The sequence below is a fragment of the Saccostrea cucullata genome, unplaced genomic scaffold (genome assembly GCF_032062105.1).
Source record: "Saccostrea cucullata isolate Sc308-1 unplaced genomic scaffold, CSIRO_AGI_Scuc_v1 ctg10, whole genome shotgun sequence".
Taxonomy (NCBI): Eukaryota; Metazoa; Mollusca; class Bivalvia; order Ostreida; family Ostreidae; genus Saccostrea; species Saccostrea cuccullata.
In genome coordinates this window covers 446,411-465,523 of record NW_026938566.1, presented here as the reverse complement: position 1 = coordinate 465,523, position 19,113 = coordinate 446,411, and the positions used below count along the sequence as shown (strand labels likewise).

General features: G+C 33.8%; 2 protein-coding genes across 2 annotated transcripts; one reads left to right on the top strand and one right to left on the bottom strand.

The window, feature by feature from the left end:
• Positions 1–449: 449 nt before the first annotated feature.
• On the bottom strand, positions 450–8,243 carry LOC134250671 (G protein-coupled receptor 137Ba-like). Its single transcript, XM_062733028.1, has 7 exons — positions 7,632–8,243; positions 7,130–7,173; positions 6,249–6,483; positions 4,343–4,486; positions 3,618–3,746; positions 2,802–2,911; positions 450–2,529 (listed from the first exon to the last, which is right to left on the bottom strand). The coding sequence occupies exons 1-7, from the start codon at positions 8,067–8,069 to the stop codon at positions 2,370–2,372; spliced, it is 1,260 nt and encodes a 419-aa protein (XP_062589012.1). The 5' UTR covers positions 8,070–8,243; the 3' UTR covers positions 450–2,369.
• A 166-nt stretch (positions 8,244–8,409) lies between these two features.
• Positions 8,410–19,099, top strand: LOC134250672 (isoleucine--tRNA ligase, mitochondrial-like). Its single transcript, XM_062733029.1, is given in 22 exon segments — positions 8,410–8,655; positions 8,880–9,002; positions 9,286–9,439; positions 9,745–9,896; positions 11,212–11,261; positions 11,559–11,671; positions 12,158–12,245; positions 12,474–12,589; positions 12,671–12,861; positions 13,379–13,469; positions 14,109–14,254; positions 14,706–14,884; positions 15,295–15,394; positions 15,499–15,592; positions 15,988–16,093; positions 16,415–16,517; positions 16,759–16,881; positions 17,009–17,140; positions 17,437–17,540; positions 17,866–18,008; positions 18,111–18,298; positions 18,603–19,099. Coding segments are annotated over 22 exon segments (3,075 nt in total). The 5' UTR covers positions 8,410–8,460; the 3' UTR covers positions 18,987–19,099.
• The last annotated feature ends 14 nt before the right edge of the window (positions 19,100–19,113 follow it).

Sequence of the window (19,113 nt, the reverse complement as noted above, 5' to 3'; positions counted from 1 at the left end):
TGCAAATAATTGGAATTTTCCAAGTCCAAGGGGCATAACTCTGTAAAAAAAAATGGCTCGATTATACCTCAAACTGAACCTGACCTAGATATTTTTATGATACAAATTTCATTTCAATACGTGCAACCACTGTGAAGAAAATGAACTGAAACTGTTGATGAACCAACAAACAGACTGACTGATCGACAGCAGCAAAGCACACATTCCTTAAAACCTTCTTAAAAGGGAGGCATAATAATGTAATTTAAACATAAAATATCAAATTAATTTTTGAAATTCATGAGGTACACATAAACAATGTTGCAAGCCAGCATAATGCATCACAAAATACCTGGTAGGTATACTAGCTGGCACAAAGAGTCGTATTTCATGTCCTCATGAATTTTCAAAAACAAATAAATTTCTTATGTTGATTAAAAGAAGCAAACTGTAATTTCCTTCAGAAAGGAATTAAATGACTTTATTTGACTAAGAAAATCTTGAACATCAATTTTTCACAAAACAAAAACTTATAAAAATTAGTAATTATATATGACTAAGAGCATTTTACAACTGCAAACAGCCAATTGTAATGGTTCTTTAACCTTATGGGTTTGTTCATACCATATGTTACCATGCAGATACTGTCTTAATAATCTTTTAGATTGAATTGAATAGACTGACACCAAAAAATTTTAATCTCTCCCCCTAAAAAATGATGCAATATACTTTAGGTTTTCACCACTCTTTGAGTGGCTAATTGGTCATTTATAAATCCATTTCCCAAGCTAAGCATTATAAACTCTGACACAGAATATACATTTATTCAGAGTTAAAAAACCAGTTCATTTTCAGAAAAGCTTGTACAAACTTGCAATGAATAAAATATTAAGCAAAGAAAATTAAAATTTGCTGTACACTGACAAAGGAATGTTAATTAGATTTAATCCGATAAGAGACCCTGCATACAGGGTACATGTATATTATTTACAAATTGATTTCACAATTGCTTAACAAAATAGAATTATACATGTCCTATGTTGACACATACACATGTAGCTAAACATATACAATACATGTATCACTGGTATAGCAACACTTACTATTGGAAATCTACATATTTATGAAATATATCACCACCCCTGGTCATGAAATAGCATTATATACTCCAGACCAGTAGACATTGACATTTACGTTGAATAAATAAAGCACAATATTAAATGCTGAACAATAATTTACCGGTATTTACATTCAAAAGCTAAGGGCACTTTGTCTACAAATATTTACAGTGGTATCTTGTCATACCGCCTATTGAAATTTTGAAAATGTGGAATTTAAAATAAATCGAATTTTCATTTCAGTACGTATTATTTATATTTATCCAGTGAGAATTGAACATACATTAGCATGGTTTCAATTCAAGGAGATCAGTTTCGTGGTTTAAGTATAAAATGTAATTTTGCTGATATGTAAACTCATGGTCAGAAATCATATACTATTTGACCATTATAAAAGATACAGTTTAAATTAATAATTTATTTCATGTTCTGATCTAAGCATGAAAATACTAAAAATAATGAATCAACATATGAGAATGAGTGTTCTTACTAAATCAAAATTCATTTAAAAGAGAGCAATATTTACAGCTACATGTGCATGTCCTTGAATCTCAAATTATTTAAATTTACAAAAAGAAAGAATAAACTGTGTGACAATTCATCAAATTAAGTGATAAAATTCACAAATAAAAACAAATGGGTGGAGAAAATTTCAGAGAAAAAACATGTTCATGATTATAACACTTAACCATTTTTTAAAACACTGAAAGTTCTGTTTGTAGGTACAATAAATATATATTTTTTTTTTACATCAATAGTATATTTAATAAATTGTACATCTGATAAACTTACAAATAAATTCATAAACAAGATGTGCTGTAAAGATTGAGGGTTATTTTTTCCCACATTATTTTTGCCCAAGCTTTCACACTATCAAATGATTCTGCCCTATTTTAAAATTGCCAAGACACAGGGATAACTGTCTTCATTCAGTTCTCCCATGTGACAAGGGTGAAACACACAAAACGTAAAATACGGGGCTAAACCTTCCTTATATAGCCAGTATTCATTTAAAAATGTTTATAACATAACTGGCATTTGACTAGCTAATGCTGTGTGAGAATCTAATCTTTATGACCACTGAGGGACAAAATTCAGATGAAAAGTGGACGCTCCATTGAAACCAAGGAGTTTTCAGTTTAGAACAGAATTTGCAATACTTCTAAGTGCATAATACTTTGACCCAATTCTGACACTAAAAAATGATTCATTTTGACTGAAAAATTCCAGATTTACAGTATAGCTTTTTTCCTCGCCAAATTTCGATCATCTTTAGTCATTGATGGAGGACACTGGGGGAGTCCCGAATCCCCCTAACTTGTTGGTGTAGCTGCCTGCAGCACTGTGCATGGATCCATACAGCCTTGGGGTGCCACGCGGGGTACTTCTGGAGGGTGTGCCTGGGCCACCGTTAGGCTGGTACGAGTTGATACTGAAAAACACAAAAATAATTTTATTCAATACCTATACAGACAAGCCTTATTATCTTGCACTCCATTGGACCATGAAAATAAAATCAAGATGTCTGAAGATGTGAAATATTTGAGATTAAAAAATCAAATTCACATTGACTTTTTATGAATCCTAAATCCTGGGATAATGAAGTTCACTGTACATTATCTTGCTTTCATTCAGATAATATTTTCTGTAAAACTCTTTAAAGTCCTCGGAATATAGTGGGTTGTTAATTTTGCACTTAATTACCTTCTTGACAAATCGTTTCTGCTAAGGTCATCATCGCTGTCGTATCGTCGAGGGTTGTCAAAGAAATACTGTCTGCTGTTTTGGCTGTGGTTAGACAAATCCACCATGTGCTGAAATCAATAAAATTCCAATTTTAAAAGAAATTGTACATATATAGTTTCCTCCTGGTAAATTGCAATATTAAATTGTCACAAATAAATTTTAAGTTGGTTTGTATGTGAATGTGAGAATGAAGGCAAGCTCATATATATATATATGATACTGTGAATGTACGTAAATAAGAGTGCTGTCAAAATTTATCGAAGTCTTTTTGTACAAACATAAATAAGTGCACTAGAATATCGATAACTCTTTTAATGAAATGTATTACATGTACTTTAATTTATTTATGTAAATCTATTTGTATATGCACATGAATTAGCCTACAAGAAACAGCAAGGAAGGTGATAAAATATCTCTTCCCTTAATATAGGGAAGTTCATAGTATCAATATAATTATGGAAAGGATGTAATAATTCAGCAGTGCCTGCTGTAAAATGCTTTTTTCATAATTATATAACAATTCTTTCTAATAAATTAAACCCCTTGAATTCAGCCAATTTGAGCCAAATGAGCCCTATACCCATACCAAAACAAATCTTACTTAGTAGAGGGTATTATTAGCAGGTAAATTATAGACTACATGTAAAAGTTAAATTCAGTATTATGCATCTTAAAATTGAAATCAGAAAAATGTCAAGCACAAATATCTAAAGGGAGCTTTAATATCCATATTACATATAATATTTGCAGTTTATATTGATTACAGTCACTTACCGAATTAGTCTGTGGTCTTCTCACTCGGAAAAACACCACAATAACAAAAGTGGGCAGAAATTCCCAAATAAAAAGGATTATTCCAAAAGAAAGAAAAGCGTAACCCCTATCTAGGTCTACCAAGTCAGCCTGAAAAAAATAAATCATTTTATACATTTTGTAAAATAAATTGGCTCTGTCTTTTTAAAATTGTTCTATCAGACAAGATTATCTAAGTTTATGTAGCATGCTGAATTTTTTTTCTTTAATATCATTATCTATATGATATATATACATTTGTCTTTGTATCTCACACTTAAGATTCCATGGTTCCCTGTATCAAATGTAAGGCAAACAAAAACTAAATTCATCCTTCTCTCCCAGTTATCTTGATTTTCCTTAGATGATCTTTAAATCAGATGCTGACACTACCATATGTTTTGCTTTTGTTTGTTTTTTTTGTACAACACAGTCACTGTGAATGATAGCTTAACATTTCTCTGTTTGCAAAGTTCTGGCCAAAGGAAAAGTTTATAATAATTATAAACAATTAATAGACAGAGAGATGACAAATAAACAAATCAGGGGTACACGCAACAATCAGTCCATTTATGACCAGACTGCCTTTTAAAGGCTTTCATGAAAATCTAATGTATCAGAAGGAGGCATAGTATATAGAGCCAAGGATTTCTGATTGTAGATCAGAAACTATTGGCAAGACTTAAAATAAGAGAATAAATGAATACCTGTGATGTAACATTGGTCCAGCCATACCCAAAACTTGGCATCTCGTTGAATAAAAGCACAGCTAAGATGTTGTAGATGGCACGAGAGGCATACAACAGAATGATTAAAATAGATACTGTCATTGACTGGCATAGTGTTGTTCCCTGCAAAAAAAAAAACAGTACATGTATTACATATTGTACAGAGTGTATTATATATAGGTATTTAAACTTCTAAAATGATAGAAATATATATACATGTACATGTATATCTTTCGTAAAATGAAACAAGAGGCCCATGGGCCTTATAGGTCACCTGAGCATTATGCAACAACTTTCCAGTTATTGAATTTGATTCATGTTTTAAGCCAGATGCTATATGGCATTCACAATTTTGAAAGAGGCACCATTGATCATCATAACAATACACTTAGCAGTTGCCTAGCTTGGTTACTTAATACCCATAGGCAGGGTAGGGGAACAAAAAATGCATTTCAACTAATCAGTAATATTCAGCAATAATTAGTAGTGCCCTTACCACACATGAACCCCTGATCCTTAGGCCTAGATCCACACACTGCACAATTTTTGAAAAGGCATCCTTGCTTTTCAAAAATATTTGATTAATACCATTAGGAGCAGATTTCAAACAATTCATTCATTTTCAGTATATATATATAAGTACACCCCCCCCATGGTACCCCTGACCCTAAAGCCTTGAAATTCACAATTCTGGAAGATTAGGGCCCTTGCTCATCATAACCATATACTAGGTAATTCATACCCAGAGAAAGAGAATTTCAAAGATTTAATGTAATTTTTCACTGCATAATCATTAGAGCCCCGCCCTAACACCAGAACGCCTGACCCTGGGGCCATGAAATTCAATTTTGGAAGAGGCATTCTTGCTTATCATAACTATGTACTTAAGTTAGTTTATTTAATACCCAGGAGCAGAGAAAAAGATTTTCAAAGAATTCATGTATTTTCACTATATAATCAATAGAGCCCCGCCCTAACAACGGAACCACTGACCCTGGGGCCATAAAATTCACAATTTTGGTAGAGGCACTCTTGCTCATCATAACATTACACTTAATTAGTTTTTTAATACCTAGGAGCAGAGAAGAAGATTCTCAATGAATTTATGTATTTTCACTATATAATCTTTTGGTATCGAACCCCCCCACTTAATTAGTTTATTTGATACCTAGGAGCAGAGAGGAAGGTTCTCAAAGAATTCATGTACCCCCCCCCCCCCCCCCCACCTTACACCAGAAATCCTGACCCTGGGGCCATAAATTTCACAATTATGGTAGAGGACTCAATGCTGATTACAATCATGCAAACAGTTTGACTGCTTGATGTTCAGGAGTAAAGAAGAAGATTTTTAAAGAGTTTTTTAGTGGTTTTGGCCCCACCCCTCAGGCCCCAGGGGGGCAGGGATCATGAAATTCATAATTTTGTTCCCCTTCACCCATAGATGCTTTGTGCCAAATTTGGTTGAAATTGGTGCAGTGGTTGCAGAGAAGAAGCTGAAAATGTTCAAATGTTAACGCATGACGGACGACGGACGATGGACGACGCACGACGACGGACGTAAACAGATAGCAATAGGTCACCTGAGTTTACTCAGGTGACCTAATAAAAAGATAGAAATATATATAAGTGTACATGTACATGTATATCTTCTTAAAACACATTGTCTGTTGAGGAAGCCCATGAAAAAATGACACCATGAAAATCTGACCTCATGGAAATAAGTGATTTTACAGTTAAATTAATTTCTATTCAATGCGTTATACATGTACTTACTTACAAATAACATTTTCACAAACCAGTAAAAGTTTAATTGCCCACAGACATTCACCCCTCTAAAAATTAAAATGAATTCACACAATAAGTCCAAATATGGTAAAAATTTTACCTTGGCTTCTAATATCACATTGGAGGAGGACATGGTCCTCATTTTGTAGATACAGGCAGACAGCACAATGGCTGCCAACAAGAAAAGTGTCCCGTTGATGCTGACCCTCACCACCAGGATGTATAGCGGCAGTGAGTGGTGGTACTTCTCCTGGTGGCTGACCAGCACCGCGCTCGTCACGTTGTTAGCCAGGAAAATCAGCACAACCACTGCCATTGTCAGGCGGAAAGGAATCCTAGTAAATAAACAGGAAAGTTTGTAAACACTACAAGTAATAGTTAATCTTTTACTTATATGACTTTATATACTAATACATGTAGTAAATTTTTTTCATATCTTGAGATATATTATGTACTTATGGTCATAAGTCAGAGATAAGTAAATTCTGTTTCCCATATTAGTCTGTATATTATGTACCTGCACAAGTAAATTCAGAAATATGTTCATATCCAGTTTCATATTCATAACCATGGTTACCCAAGACAAATATATTCAGTGCAATTTACTTCCATATATTAAAGTGTTTTTCCAACTATGGGTACAGCAGTTGATATATAAATGGGCATGTGGGTGTTAAGATTATAATGTAGTTTTATATAATTATGTTTCAGTGTACATGTATTGATCAATGATATGTTCTATGGATAAGTCAAAGTCAACTAATTCACACAGACAGTCTGACAGGTGCTTGTATAAACCCTTAATTTTTAACCTTTTGATATTGTTCTCAAAACTTGTACCACATGTAACAATAATAATTCATGCATATGGATAACAATAAAAGGAACTTGTCCTTTATCTATTTCCTGTTTATTGATGAATAAGTTATATTTTCCTGTTGCAAATAACACCTATTGATAAATTCATCTCTGTGTACTTACTTATAACGACTAGGCTCATACTTTGCTCTAGCTTTAAACACAACCTTTAAAATAAATCCATTTATGTTAAATAAACCTTATAATTACTGAATATTGGTTATACCAGAGACATATAAAACCATTTTTATGTCTCTGGTTATACATGCACAGGGACTGATTTTCATGTGTTTAAAAAAATGCATTTCACTTCAAAATCTCATGAAATTTTCATTCTACATATATCACAACTACTGTAAACATGGAAATGTTTGTTGCGGGGAAATTTTAGTGAATTTTGCTATGAATAAGTTTGGCAACAAATGCTAACAAAAGTTTCAAAACGATGCAGTGTATAAACAACAAACCAAGAAATTTTGCGAAAATGTAAAAAAAATTTCCCTGATGAACACTTTCTTACATGAATTTTAATCCATTAAACAATTGCAATTTTTCCCCCATTAAAATATCCACATTTACAGTACATCACCATGGTGATCACAGTGACTGACATTTATATACTTGCCTGACCAAAGAAGAGTACAAGCAAACATAAAGTAAAAAACTGCAGACACACGGGAAACGAATAAAATAACCAGTCTAGAAACAAGGGAAGCTTGTTGGCCTGGATACAGTTGTTAAAATAAAACGAAAACAGAGTCGTCCTCAGCCCTGACCACAGGAGACACGTGAAAAGAAAACAGGTCTGATAGCTGAATCGTTTGTGTCTGTAGTACCAAATCATCCATAGCTGACACAACACAAATAAAAACAGAAATCCATAAAGACAAATGTATGTGATTGTCAAAGATAACTGGGTAGTTGGTGCAAGAGCGGGTTTGACGGCAGGGAAATCGTCTGTGTTGATGACCCATCCTCCTTTGGAAGACTTCCCCATGTTTGAATTTAGAGAGATGTCATGGTTCCTCCTTAGTTGTTCGTCTGGCTCTCTTGAGAATGACATTTGGGAAATCTGATCAACTGACCACTTTGGACATGCATTCCCAATCACATGAGATCACATCATAAATATTTTCATTCATGTCAGACTAAAATATAGATATGATTTGGTTACTCGCTAAACTAAAGGAAGGAAAACAAAGCAGAACATGTAACGGAGCAATCGGCACATGACAGCTGCGACCTTGACCTTTAAAATAAAAGAAAAATAAATCTTTGGTAAATTTGGAATCATCAACATTAGTTGTATAAATTAAAAAATCTACAAACACTTGAGATAAAGCGATGAAATTATTTTTTTCTTTTTCTTTACTTTCGATTTCATTTTCTGCGAGACAGTAACATGTCAGCGTCCATGGACACATTGTCCATTGTCGGACGTTTAACAAAACACGATGTTTCTTCGTGTATCGAAGCATTTAAAGCCCCATTGGAATAACCATTTCTCACTGCAAGCATGTTTTTACAGCGATAATAAAGTAAAGAAAAGTAAATCTCCTGGAGGGAAGTACAAAGATACCATTAATCTCCCCAAGACCGAATTTGTTCTAAGTCTGAAAAGGCAAAAGAATGAAGACATTGTCAAAAAGGTATGTATTTTTATGGTATGATAAGTTTAGGGAGTAACGATCAACTAAGCTTTCTAAATGTAATGCAGTTGTTCATTGTTACAGTCTACACTGTGGTTACAAACAGACAAAGCAGTATGCAAGCGCATAGGTGCTCAATCTTAAAAGTGTCTTTTGTATGCAAAACTTAATTATCAGATATGAAATATGGTATTATCAATAATTTAACTGAATTGAATTATCAGAGACAGGAACTTAGTGACCTGTATAAGTGGCAGCAACATGAAGACAGACAGAAACAGTTCGTTCTCCATGATGGTCCACCTTATGCAAATGGCAGGTTACATGTTGGCCATGCCATTAATAAGGTTTGCATTTTTAATATTTTTAATATATTCTGAATTTTATTTGAATAGACATTTTTTAATGGGTTTTCATCATCAAAGTGCTTTGTAGTTTCTGTAGCTACAGGTCTGCAGTGATTACATTCTAATACTTTTTATGTGTACTTGTATACCTAACACGTAAATATAACTTTTGTACCTGGTCATTTTTTGCTTATGTTTGATTCATTCAGATATCAGTTATTAAAGCAAGTAGACAGTTAGGAGGTAAAAAGATTGATCACTGTATGTTTCTTGTCCTCTATAGGTCCTGAAAGACATTATCAATCGTTACTATTTACTCCGAGGACACAAAATCCATTATGTACCAGGCTGGGACTGTCATGGCTTACCAATAGAACTCAAAGCTTTGACTAAAAACAAGAAACAGAAATTGACAGATGTCTCCATCAGAGCTATGTGTAAGTAACAGGGCACTGATAAGGTGAAAATACAAAAATTAAATTCCATGTATGCAAACTGTGCTTGCACATTTCATCTGATTGTTTTTGTCAAATGAAATGGGGTAAAAAAAATTTGAAAAATCTGCATCAAAAATCTTGTTAACTACTTTTTTATAGAGCAAATATAGTTTTGTATTTATATTAATAACGAAGAGACCAATTTATTCATGATTCTTAATTGAATTTCTTATATTTTTATATCTTACATCTCAATTTTACAATGGCCTTAACAAAGGGAAATTAAGATTAACTTGTTTTTTTAGCTAAGACCTTTGCAGAAGACTCTTTGCGGGTACAGAAGGAGGGGTTTCAGGACTACGGGGTGATGGCTGATTGGGAGGGACAGGTTTACACAACCATGGACCCCCAGTATGAAGCCAGACAGCTGGATGTTTTCTACAAGATGTTTGAGAAGGTATAGAAATTTGTCTCAACATCATTCTGTAATTTTCTTAGTTTATCATATGGTTTAAAAAATATATGTTCAACTCAACTATGTTGTCCCCCGCTTGAAAAGTGGGGGATATTAATTTGGGTTTGTCCGTCCGTCCGTCCGTCCGTCTGTCCGTCCGTCCGTCCGTCCGTCTTTCTGTCTGTCTGTAACGCTTTCGTTTCCACACGATATCTCGAGAACCCTTTAAGCTTTTGCAATGAAATTTAGCATAGCAACTCCCTATGGACTAAAGAAGACCCCTATTGATTTTGAGGTCAAAAGGTCAAAGGTCAAGGTAATAAATAAGCAAATTCTGTCTGTTAAAACACTTTAGTTTCCACACGATATCTAAGTCAAGTTCATTTGAGCTATTGCAATGAAATTTTATATAACAACTCCCTGTGGCCTAATGAAGACCCCTATTGATTTTGAGGTCAAAAGGTCAAAGTTCAAGGTCGAAAATTTATACATTCTGTCTGTATGTAATACTATCATTTCCAGGCGATATATCAAGAAGATTTTGAGCTTATGCAATGTAATTTTATACCAAAACTCCCTAGGACGTCTCTCGCCCCTCTCAAAGTGCCCCGCCCCGTTTGTTTTATTAGTATTTATAGTATTACATGGCGCTATTTTTAGCGCAGGGGCATGAGGAGAGTTATTGCGTATAAAACAGGTTCTCGGCGGACTTTATGTTCTTATTACATCTATTAGAACTGTTTAATAAAGGCTAAATAAAACAAACACCATGGATTGTGTAAAATTTTGAGAAAACCGAACATGAAAACATGAATATATACATGTATGTGACTTCAGTTCTGCATATACTTCAGTCTGTTTAAAGCGACTCCGTGGTCTGTTGGTTATGTCTCTCGCTTCAATTGTGAGAGGTCCCGGGATCGAATCTCGGTCGGACCTTTCATTTTTTTTTTTTTTTAAATACTTTTCTTTTTTCTTTTTTTACTAAATGATAGTATTGAGCATGTGAAATGAAAAATTTATGAGGTTATAAAATCATCATTACAGTGTGATAAATATTCCATATAAAAAAATCTTCTATACACATAATAAAGAATAAGCAATCAAATCTTTGTATGAATATTGACATACATGTATTTTATTTCCTTCAGTATACATGTATACATTTAATAATTCTACAAATTCAGTCAGGGGGATGTTTAAGATTTTAAAACATGAATTCTCTGAATTAGCTTGTTTTATTTGTCATTGATATCTGTCTTTTAGTGTGTCAACTTTTTTTTGTTTGAAAATTAAAGTGGCTTTTTGTTTTATGAAGGAACTTGTATATCAAGGGTACATGCCTGTTTATTGGTCCCCATCATCCAAGTAAGTTCTTGTTTTTGTCTCTATTTAGCTGGTCTCTATGGTTCACAAGTCCCTTTAGAGAATTCAAGGTCTTTGCTAGTGCAAAGGACTGAAGATTAATGCTCCCCACCCATGTCTTTAAAAAAATAATGTCTAGGATTAAAAAAAAGTTTCCATCATCTATATTTGACATGATACTCAGGTACAGAGCAATCTTAAATATATGGTGTAACAATAAAAGCAGTCTTTTGATGAATGATGATTCATATGTTTGATTCAGACTCCATTTTGAATTTTTTTCAAATTTCTTTTTTAAAGGACAGCTTTAGCAGAAGCAGAACTAGAGTATAACTCTGAGTTCATTAGTAAAGCTGTGTATGTTAAATTTCCAATGATTGTGGATTCTCTAAGCAGATTTTCTTCCTTGAAAGGTGAGTGCATTCCCACATTGTTTTATGATGAGTTGAAAAAGCATGTTCTTAGTAGATATGTCCATGTTTAGTACATAGGCCATTGTCAATAACTAATACAAATTATTCACGGTGATTCTATCAGCAGTGTTAGTTAGTTTTCAACAATGTGCATAGATACACATATGCTTTTTGCATACATGTATGTACATTGTTGAAAACTTTAACAGGAGTGGGGGTTCAAAGATACAAATGCAGAATTTCCCTGCATGTAAGATTGATTGATCGATTGATTTTTGTTTACATTCCATTCAAGAATTTTTCACTCATATTACACGGGTTCGAACCCATGACCTTCTGACCGTGGGGAGTGCTCTATGACTACCCACTGAGTTACCATGATGATCCACATGTAAGAAAGAATAAAATAAATGGGGATTGGAGTTCACAAGGGTAATCTTTTGTCAGATTTTAACTCAATCATGATTTGCAATATTAATATTTTAGATAAGACCAAGATATTTGCTTTGATTTGGACCACAACACCTTGGACTTTGCCGGCCAATGAAGCCATTTGTTACGGAGCTGATTTAATGTAATATATTGTTAAAGCTCAATGTAATGAATTGTTTTAGATCAAAGTAATATATTGTTTTAGCTTAATGTAATCAATTGTTTTAGCTTAATGTAATACTTTTTTGTAAGCTAATTGTAATAAATGTACATTGTTTTAGAACCTCCATTTTTAAGGATTTGATTGAATAGATACATTTTTTTTTTAAATTTCAGTAATGTATGATAACTACTAGTATCTTTATTTCAGATATTGTTTAATTCAAGATCCTAGTAATAATGAGGTTTACATCTGTGAAAAAGGATTTGTGGACCAACTTCATTCTTTATTAAATAAAAAGTTAAACATTATCTCAGAGTTTAAAGGTATGTACCATTTGTATATCAAGATAATTTTGTTAAAATATGAAATTCCACATTGTGTTGAACTTTTGTTCTTTTAAATAGGTACTGATATGAAAGAATTTAAATATATTAATCCTCTAAAAGAAATCATGAATCCAACTTATGATGCAAGAGAATTACCTTTCTTGGAGGGTGGTCATGTGACTGCTGATGTAGGCACCGGATTGGTTCATACAGCCCCAGCTCATGGCCACGAGGATTTCCAGAAAGGTCTGGAGTATGGACTTCCTGTGGTGTGTACACATTCTACACTTGATATAACAATCTTCTACACTTGCTATTTCCCAGTGATACTGTCATTTTTAAAGCAAAACAGTTTGCACTATATTTTTTACATCAAAGTTTGATATTGTTATACCCAATGGTAGTTCTGAAGCAAAGAGAAAAGCATTAATTTGGATATGTACATGTAAATATGTAAGAATCTTCCACACTTGCTATTTCCAAATGTTATAAGTATACTTATACCTGATCTGAAGGAGAGTGGAGCATTGTTCCATTGTGTCTGTCTGTGAGAAATATTTAGTCCAGTTTTCTCAGCAACTAATCATCACTGAGAAGTTGCTGAGAAACCAATATCAACTTTTTTTAACTCTGGGTGTGTCTGTCCGTAACTGAAATTGTGTATATTCGCATCAGAGTGTGGGTATTACTAGTACAGAACAAGCATTGGCTAAAAAACTTTTTTTATTTTTCAATTCATTTTCCAATCCCACACATTGTGACTTAAAAGCTGTCTTATGATTTCAGGACACTTTGGTTGATGAAGCTGGGAGGTATACCTCAGAAACAGGGCCACAATTAGAGGGGAAGAGGATTCATATTGATGCAGAGGAAACAGGTACACATGTACTTGTTCTAGGTCTATTATTGACTTCTTGCTGTAATCAGGACATTTACTGCATTGTTTTCTAAAATCTTCTGATTTGAAATTAAAGGATAAAATATTTCCTCCTTTAAAAATTTTTTACAGTAAATCAAGGTTACAGTGAACATGATTTATATTTTGATTTCATACAGATAATGATTTTCATTTCTGCAGTTTTAAAACATAAAATGAACATTAGGACCATTAAAAATTACATATATTTGTTCATCCTATCTGAGTGTTTTGCTGTACATGTACTTGTATACATAATTTTACTCATACTGGTAAAGAGAGGTTTAATTTGCTTTATGATTGTTAATTAAGTTAAACTCTAATTTAGCATCTTATTTACATGTATTTTTACTTGATTTATTTTCAGTTGTGTCGCAGTAGTTGCTTGCATGAAGGATTATATTCAATGGCTCTGAGTGCCATTAAAGGACACAGTTACCCCAGCAAGTGGTGGCATCTTCATATGAGTGAAAAATTCTCGAGAGGGAAGTTAAACAATATAATATCAATCAGTCATACTGGTAAAGAGCGGTTATGCTTTATGATTAAAAGTTAAATCTAATTTATGATCTTACTTATTTTTCTTTGATATATTTTCAGTTATATCGTTACTAAAGGATTATATTCTTTTCCGAGAGGATTATAAACACAGTTATCCCATTGACTGGAGAACTAAGAAACCAGTCATCTTACGAGCAAGCAAACAGTGGTTCATAGATACCAGCAAACTTCAGGACCAAGCCTTGGTAAGTCATTAAAACAATTCTGCTAAAAAAACATATCTCTATTGTTTCTTCAGAAAAAATTATGTTGATTTTGATTTACTTGTTGATTACATGCTCAAAATATTTTATTAAACATATTGTAAATTATAATATTTTTGCAACTACTTTTTTTGACAGGTAGCTACATGTATTTGGTATTTTTAAGGCAGGAAAATAATTTACCAGATTTTTGCAAAATACATGTAATTATTTTTTTTTGGTTTTGTAATTGTTTAATACAAAGGTACATGATAATGAAATGTGTGCATGAGAGATGATAATGTGAACATAATGTTTTTTTTGAATATTAAAGTTTTTTGAATAAAAGTTATTTACACCAAGTGAATACTCTAGTGGAAGCTTTTTATAACTTTCTCTTGATTAAAGAATTATTATGCAATTTTTATGATGTATGTTTCTTGTGGACCTATAGGAATGTATGAGAGATGTTGAAGTTTATCCTGACTCCCTACGACAAAACATGGACACACAGCTTAAGAGGCGGTACTGGTGTATTTCCCGACAGCGAGTCTGGGGCGTCCCCATTCCCGTGTTCTACCATCGAGACACGGACCAAATCCTAATAAACAGGTCAGTAACACATCATAGATTGTTTTAGATGATTCATAAGAAATTATGAATTTAAGTATAATTATTGTGTGGCGTTGGTAGTCCAGTGGTTAAGGTGCCGGACTCCAAATCGAAAGGTTGTGAGTTCGATTCCTGGCCACGACAAGCCGACGTTGTGTCCTTGGGAAAGGCACTTTACACGAATTTGCTCACTCCACCCAAGTGTAAAAGGGGTACCTGGCTATAGACAGTGAAAGATATTGTCAGAATGTTACATTTTATGCTTATAACGGCAGCTTGCCCTGAGAAAGATTCTGGATTGTTAAGGTCTGCTGTGGTAATAATGTATTGTAAAGCGCTTTGAGTAGCTTTTATGCTAGAAAAGTGCTATATAAAAACAATCATTATTATTTTATTATTTTTGGTTGATTGTATGTTACTGTTTTTCAGAGAGATTTTTAATATATACTATAACTAATATCCAAGCATGGCTCGGACTGCTGGTGGAATATGAGTATAGAAGAACTTTTACCAGAGGAATTACTCTCCAAGGTGAAAGCAGTTTCACAAAGGTTTTTTAAGATATCAGCACTATAAAGATAATCCTTTTTTAGTGAATTTAGATAACCTTGTTTCATACTCTATATCTTCTGTAGAATGGCCTAGGGAGTGCTGCGTCTTATCAGAGAGGAAGTGACATCATTGACATCTGGTTTGACAGCGGAACATCCTGGGCCTCTGTCCTCCCTGGTAAATAAATAATACACCATAACACTGATTCTCGGAGAACTGGTAACATCCCTTTTTCCATGTGGGATTAATTTACACTATGTATGTGACCACAAGTTTTCCATGGAAATTATCAGTTAAAGCATATTTTAAGTGCGAAAAAGGCTTATAAAGGCAATTTGAAAAGTCTGTGTAATTTCTACATCTAGATTGAACAGAAATTATGTTTCCACCAAATTGTAACCCTTTGGAAATAGTATGTTTACAGTATTTGTGAATGCTTGTGGATTTGGCTGATTTTTAACTACTGTATGTTGCACTGTAGCAGCAACAGATTATTTTCTGGAAGCTGAATATTTATTAGACAGATGACAAGGTCGTTTATTAGACAGATGTCAAGGTTGTTTATTTTACAGGAGACAGGGTAGCTGATGTGTATCTGGAGGGCCTGGATCAGTTCCGCGGATGGTTCCAGTCCTCTCTCCTCACCAGTGTGGCCTACAGAGGGAGGGCTCCATTTAAGTATGTAGCTCAGTTATGAATGTTGTTGTCATTAATTCAACTGTGAGTTTCTCCATCAAGTATACGGTGGTTTCCCTAAGAACGGACAACCGGCCAAATTGACCGCTTCAATTGACAAAAATGCCACTTTGAAATAAAAATTTGTTGTAAGGTCCACAGAGAATTTGTTCATAAACCTCATACCATAGCCTGTTACAACTTATCTCTAACGGTCTAACCCTTTACTTTGAAATAAAGGGAAAACACTGAGTATATACATGTAGTTTCGTGGCAGACAATGGTGTTAACAGCATTATGGTTCTTTGATACTTTCCTACCCAGGAAGTTGGTGGTCCATGGTTTTGCTGTAGATGAAGAGGGACACAAGATGGCGAAGTCAGTTGGGAATGTGGTAGATCCAGGGGCGATAATCAAAGGAGTCAGTGTAAGACACAACACAAAAAATACATAGATAACAAGGGAATTAATTGTTAAAACAAAAGTATGAAAATCTGTAACATTTAGATATAATGTAAATTAATTCAATGCAAATACATGTGTTTGTCATATTGGTAGAAAACATTTGTGCATCATTACCGTACATGCATAACTGATAATTACTGTTCTATTATTGCAAGAAAAAATTATTATAATGGTACCTGTAATTTGTTTGACTGTTTTAACAGAAGACTACAGGGATCCCGTATGGACTTGATGTTCTGAGACTGTGGGTGGCCAACTCTGGTCTCCAGACAAAGGTAGCCATTGGCACCAACATACTGGACATCCACCAGCAGGAACTCTTCCAGGTCTGTTGTTCCCAAATTCATATAGGATAGATTGATGCCATTTCTATGTTAATTAACAATATCTTTAACTTGAATGGTTGAAGAATACTACGGAGTTTTAGAAACATTCAAAACATATTTTATTCAGATTCGTAAGATGTTACGGCATCTACTGGGCAGTCTACACAGCTTTGATTCCAGCACACACAGTATAAAATACAATGATCTACTCCCTCAGGATCAGTATATGCTTTCTCTGCTGTACACTTATGGATCTCAGGTAACAAAACAAAAAGAAGCTTGATAAAGATGTTTTTCTTTCAAAAAAATTATTTCTTTTATCGCATTAGGATCACCTGAGGAAAAGAAAGGGTTGATATTTTTTCTTTGATGAGTACTAGTGCAATTTTGAATGACGCATGTCTTGCAAAACAGCTTTTTTCATTGTTCATGTATAACATGCACACATACATGTACATGTATAATTTTGCCATTAAATAATTTTAGATAGATATGGTCTTAAATCACTCTGCTATGTTGTTTCAGAAAGTATTTATAAACTAGATTTATTTTCAGGTCACATCCATGTATGATGAATTTAAATTTGGGAGAGTACTGGTACTTCTACAAAAAATTCTTAGTGACCTCTCCAAAGTTTATATCACCATTACCAAAGACAGGTAATAAAAAAAGTGTCTACAGCAAACATGAATTAATTTCCATCACAATTTGGGAAGGGGGGGGGGGGGGGTACTGAAATTTCAAAGCATCTTATGTACAGTGAAACTTGTCTAACCTGGATATTGTGTATTCCAAAATCTTCCTTAATACCATGTGAACTTCAAGTCGCTTTAGATAAATTCAGTTGTTTGAAATCTTGTTAAATCCAGAATGTTGTCTATTAATGTCTAATCCAGAACAAATGTCTTTGGAACCAGTGGTGTCCAGATTACCGATAATCAGGTTTCATTGTATTTTGTACTATGACTTGGGTGTTTTATACAGGTTATACTGTGATGATGAATGGGAAATTAGACACCAGTCTTGTCAGTACGTGCTATATCATACACTGGAGACTCTAACCAAGTCTATTGCACCTATCCTTCCTTCATTAGCTGAAGAGGTCTATAAATTTCATCCAGAAGAAAGTAAGTTACCATTAGTTAAAGCATCATTCAACCCCAGTATTAAAATGATAAATATATTTTTCTAGACAAAAATTTACAATTTGTGATTTTCCCCCCTAACAGAAACGGTTCCATTGTTTCACACCCAGTGGTACACCTTGCAGCCAGACTGGAATAATCCCGCTGTAGAGCAGTTGATTTCTAATGCCCTTGTGATTCGAGATCACATAAATGAGAACCTGGTGTCTGAACCTCCTGGAAATTATGATGTCCTTGTGGTGGCTGAAAATCCTTTGTATACAGAATTACAGGTAAAATTGGTATCAGATCAACACTCATTCTTCTATTCACAAGTCAAGGACATAACCAAATCCAGTTGTTATTCATTGCTGAAAATTTTTTATTGCTTAAAAATAAAAAGTCTTATTTTAGTTATGTTCCTTTACAGTTACTGTATTAAAAAATGAAAAATGACCTTCTTTCATTATTTGTTGATCTGCTCAAAATTTTCAAGCTCTATTACATCCAGCATCAACCAAATGCTATAGATGTAACACCAACATTTTGACTTGAATTTCCTCAACCAAATTTTGTGACATTGCTTCTTTTTTATAGAAACTTCAGCAGATTGAGACATCCACTGATTCCCCCCTCTGTGAAATACTACAGACAGCAGTAACAAGACTGATCTGTTCCCCATCAGAACAGATAAAGTCTACAACCAAACCAAGAGTTGTACACAGTGATCTTTCAGACTCTCAGGAGGAAGCCAGAGTTATACACGGTGATATTTCAGACTCTCAGAGTTCTCAGGAGGAAGCCAGAGTTATACATGGTGTGCATTCAGATTCTAAGTGTTCATTTAAAGTAGTGTTAACAAAGGCCCGTTATTCTAGGTGCGAGCGTTGTCGGAGAAATACTGCAGACAATAATGAACTGTGTGAGAGGTGTTCTAATGTATTGTCAATGCAGTATGACAGTCTTAAAAGTGTAAAATAAGGAAAATGACATCAGTTTATCATATTTCATTTATTTTTATTCAGTAACTGAACAGAAAAATAATTGCTTATACATGTAACTTATTTTAAATAAAAACGACTTGTTGCTTTCATGATCTGCCAAACAA

Excerpts from the sequence above, each read along its gene's own strand:
- LOC134250671 (XM_062733028.1), bottom strand. The coding sequence starts at position 8,069 with ATGTCATTCTCAAGAGAGCCAGACGAACAACTAAGGAGGAACCATGAC. Across the intron at positions 7,174-7,631 it reads TTGTACTCTTCTTTGGTCAG|GTTGTGTTTAAAGCTAGAGC; the intron begins GCAAGTATATAA and ends TTTATTTTAAAG. Across the intron at positions 2,530-2,801 it reads AGAAACGATTTGTCAAGAAG|TATCAACTCGTACCAGCCTA; the intron begins GTAATTAAGTGC and ends TGTGTTTTTCAG.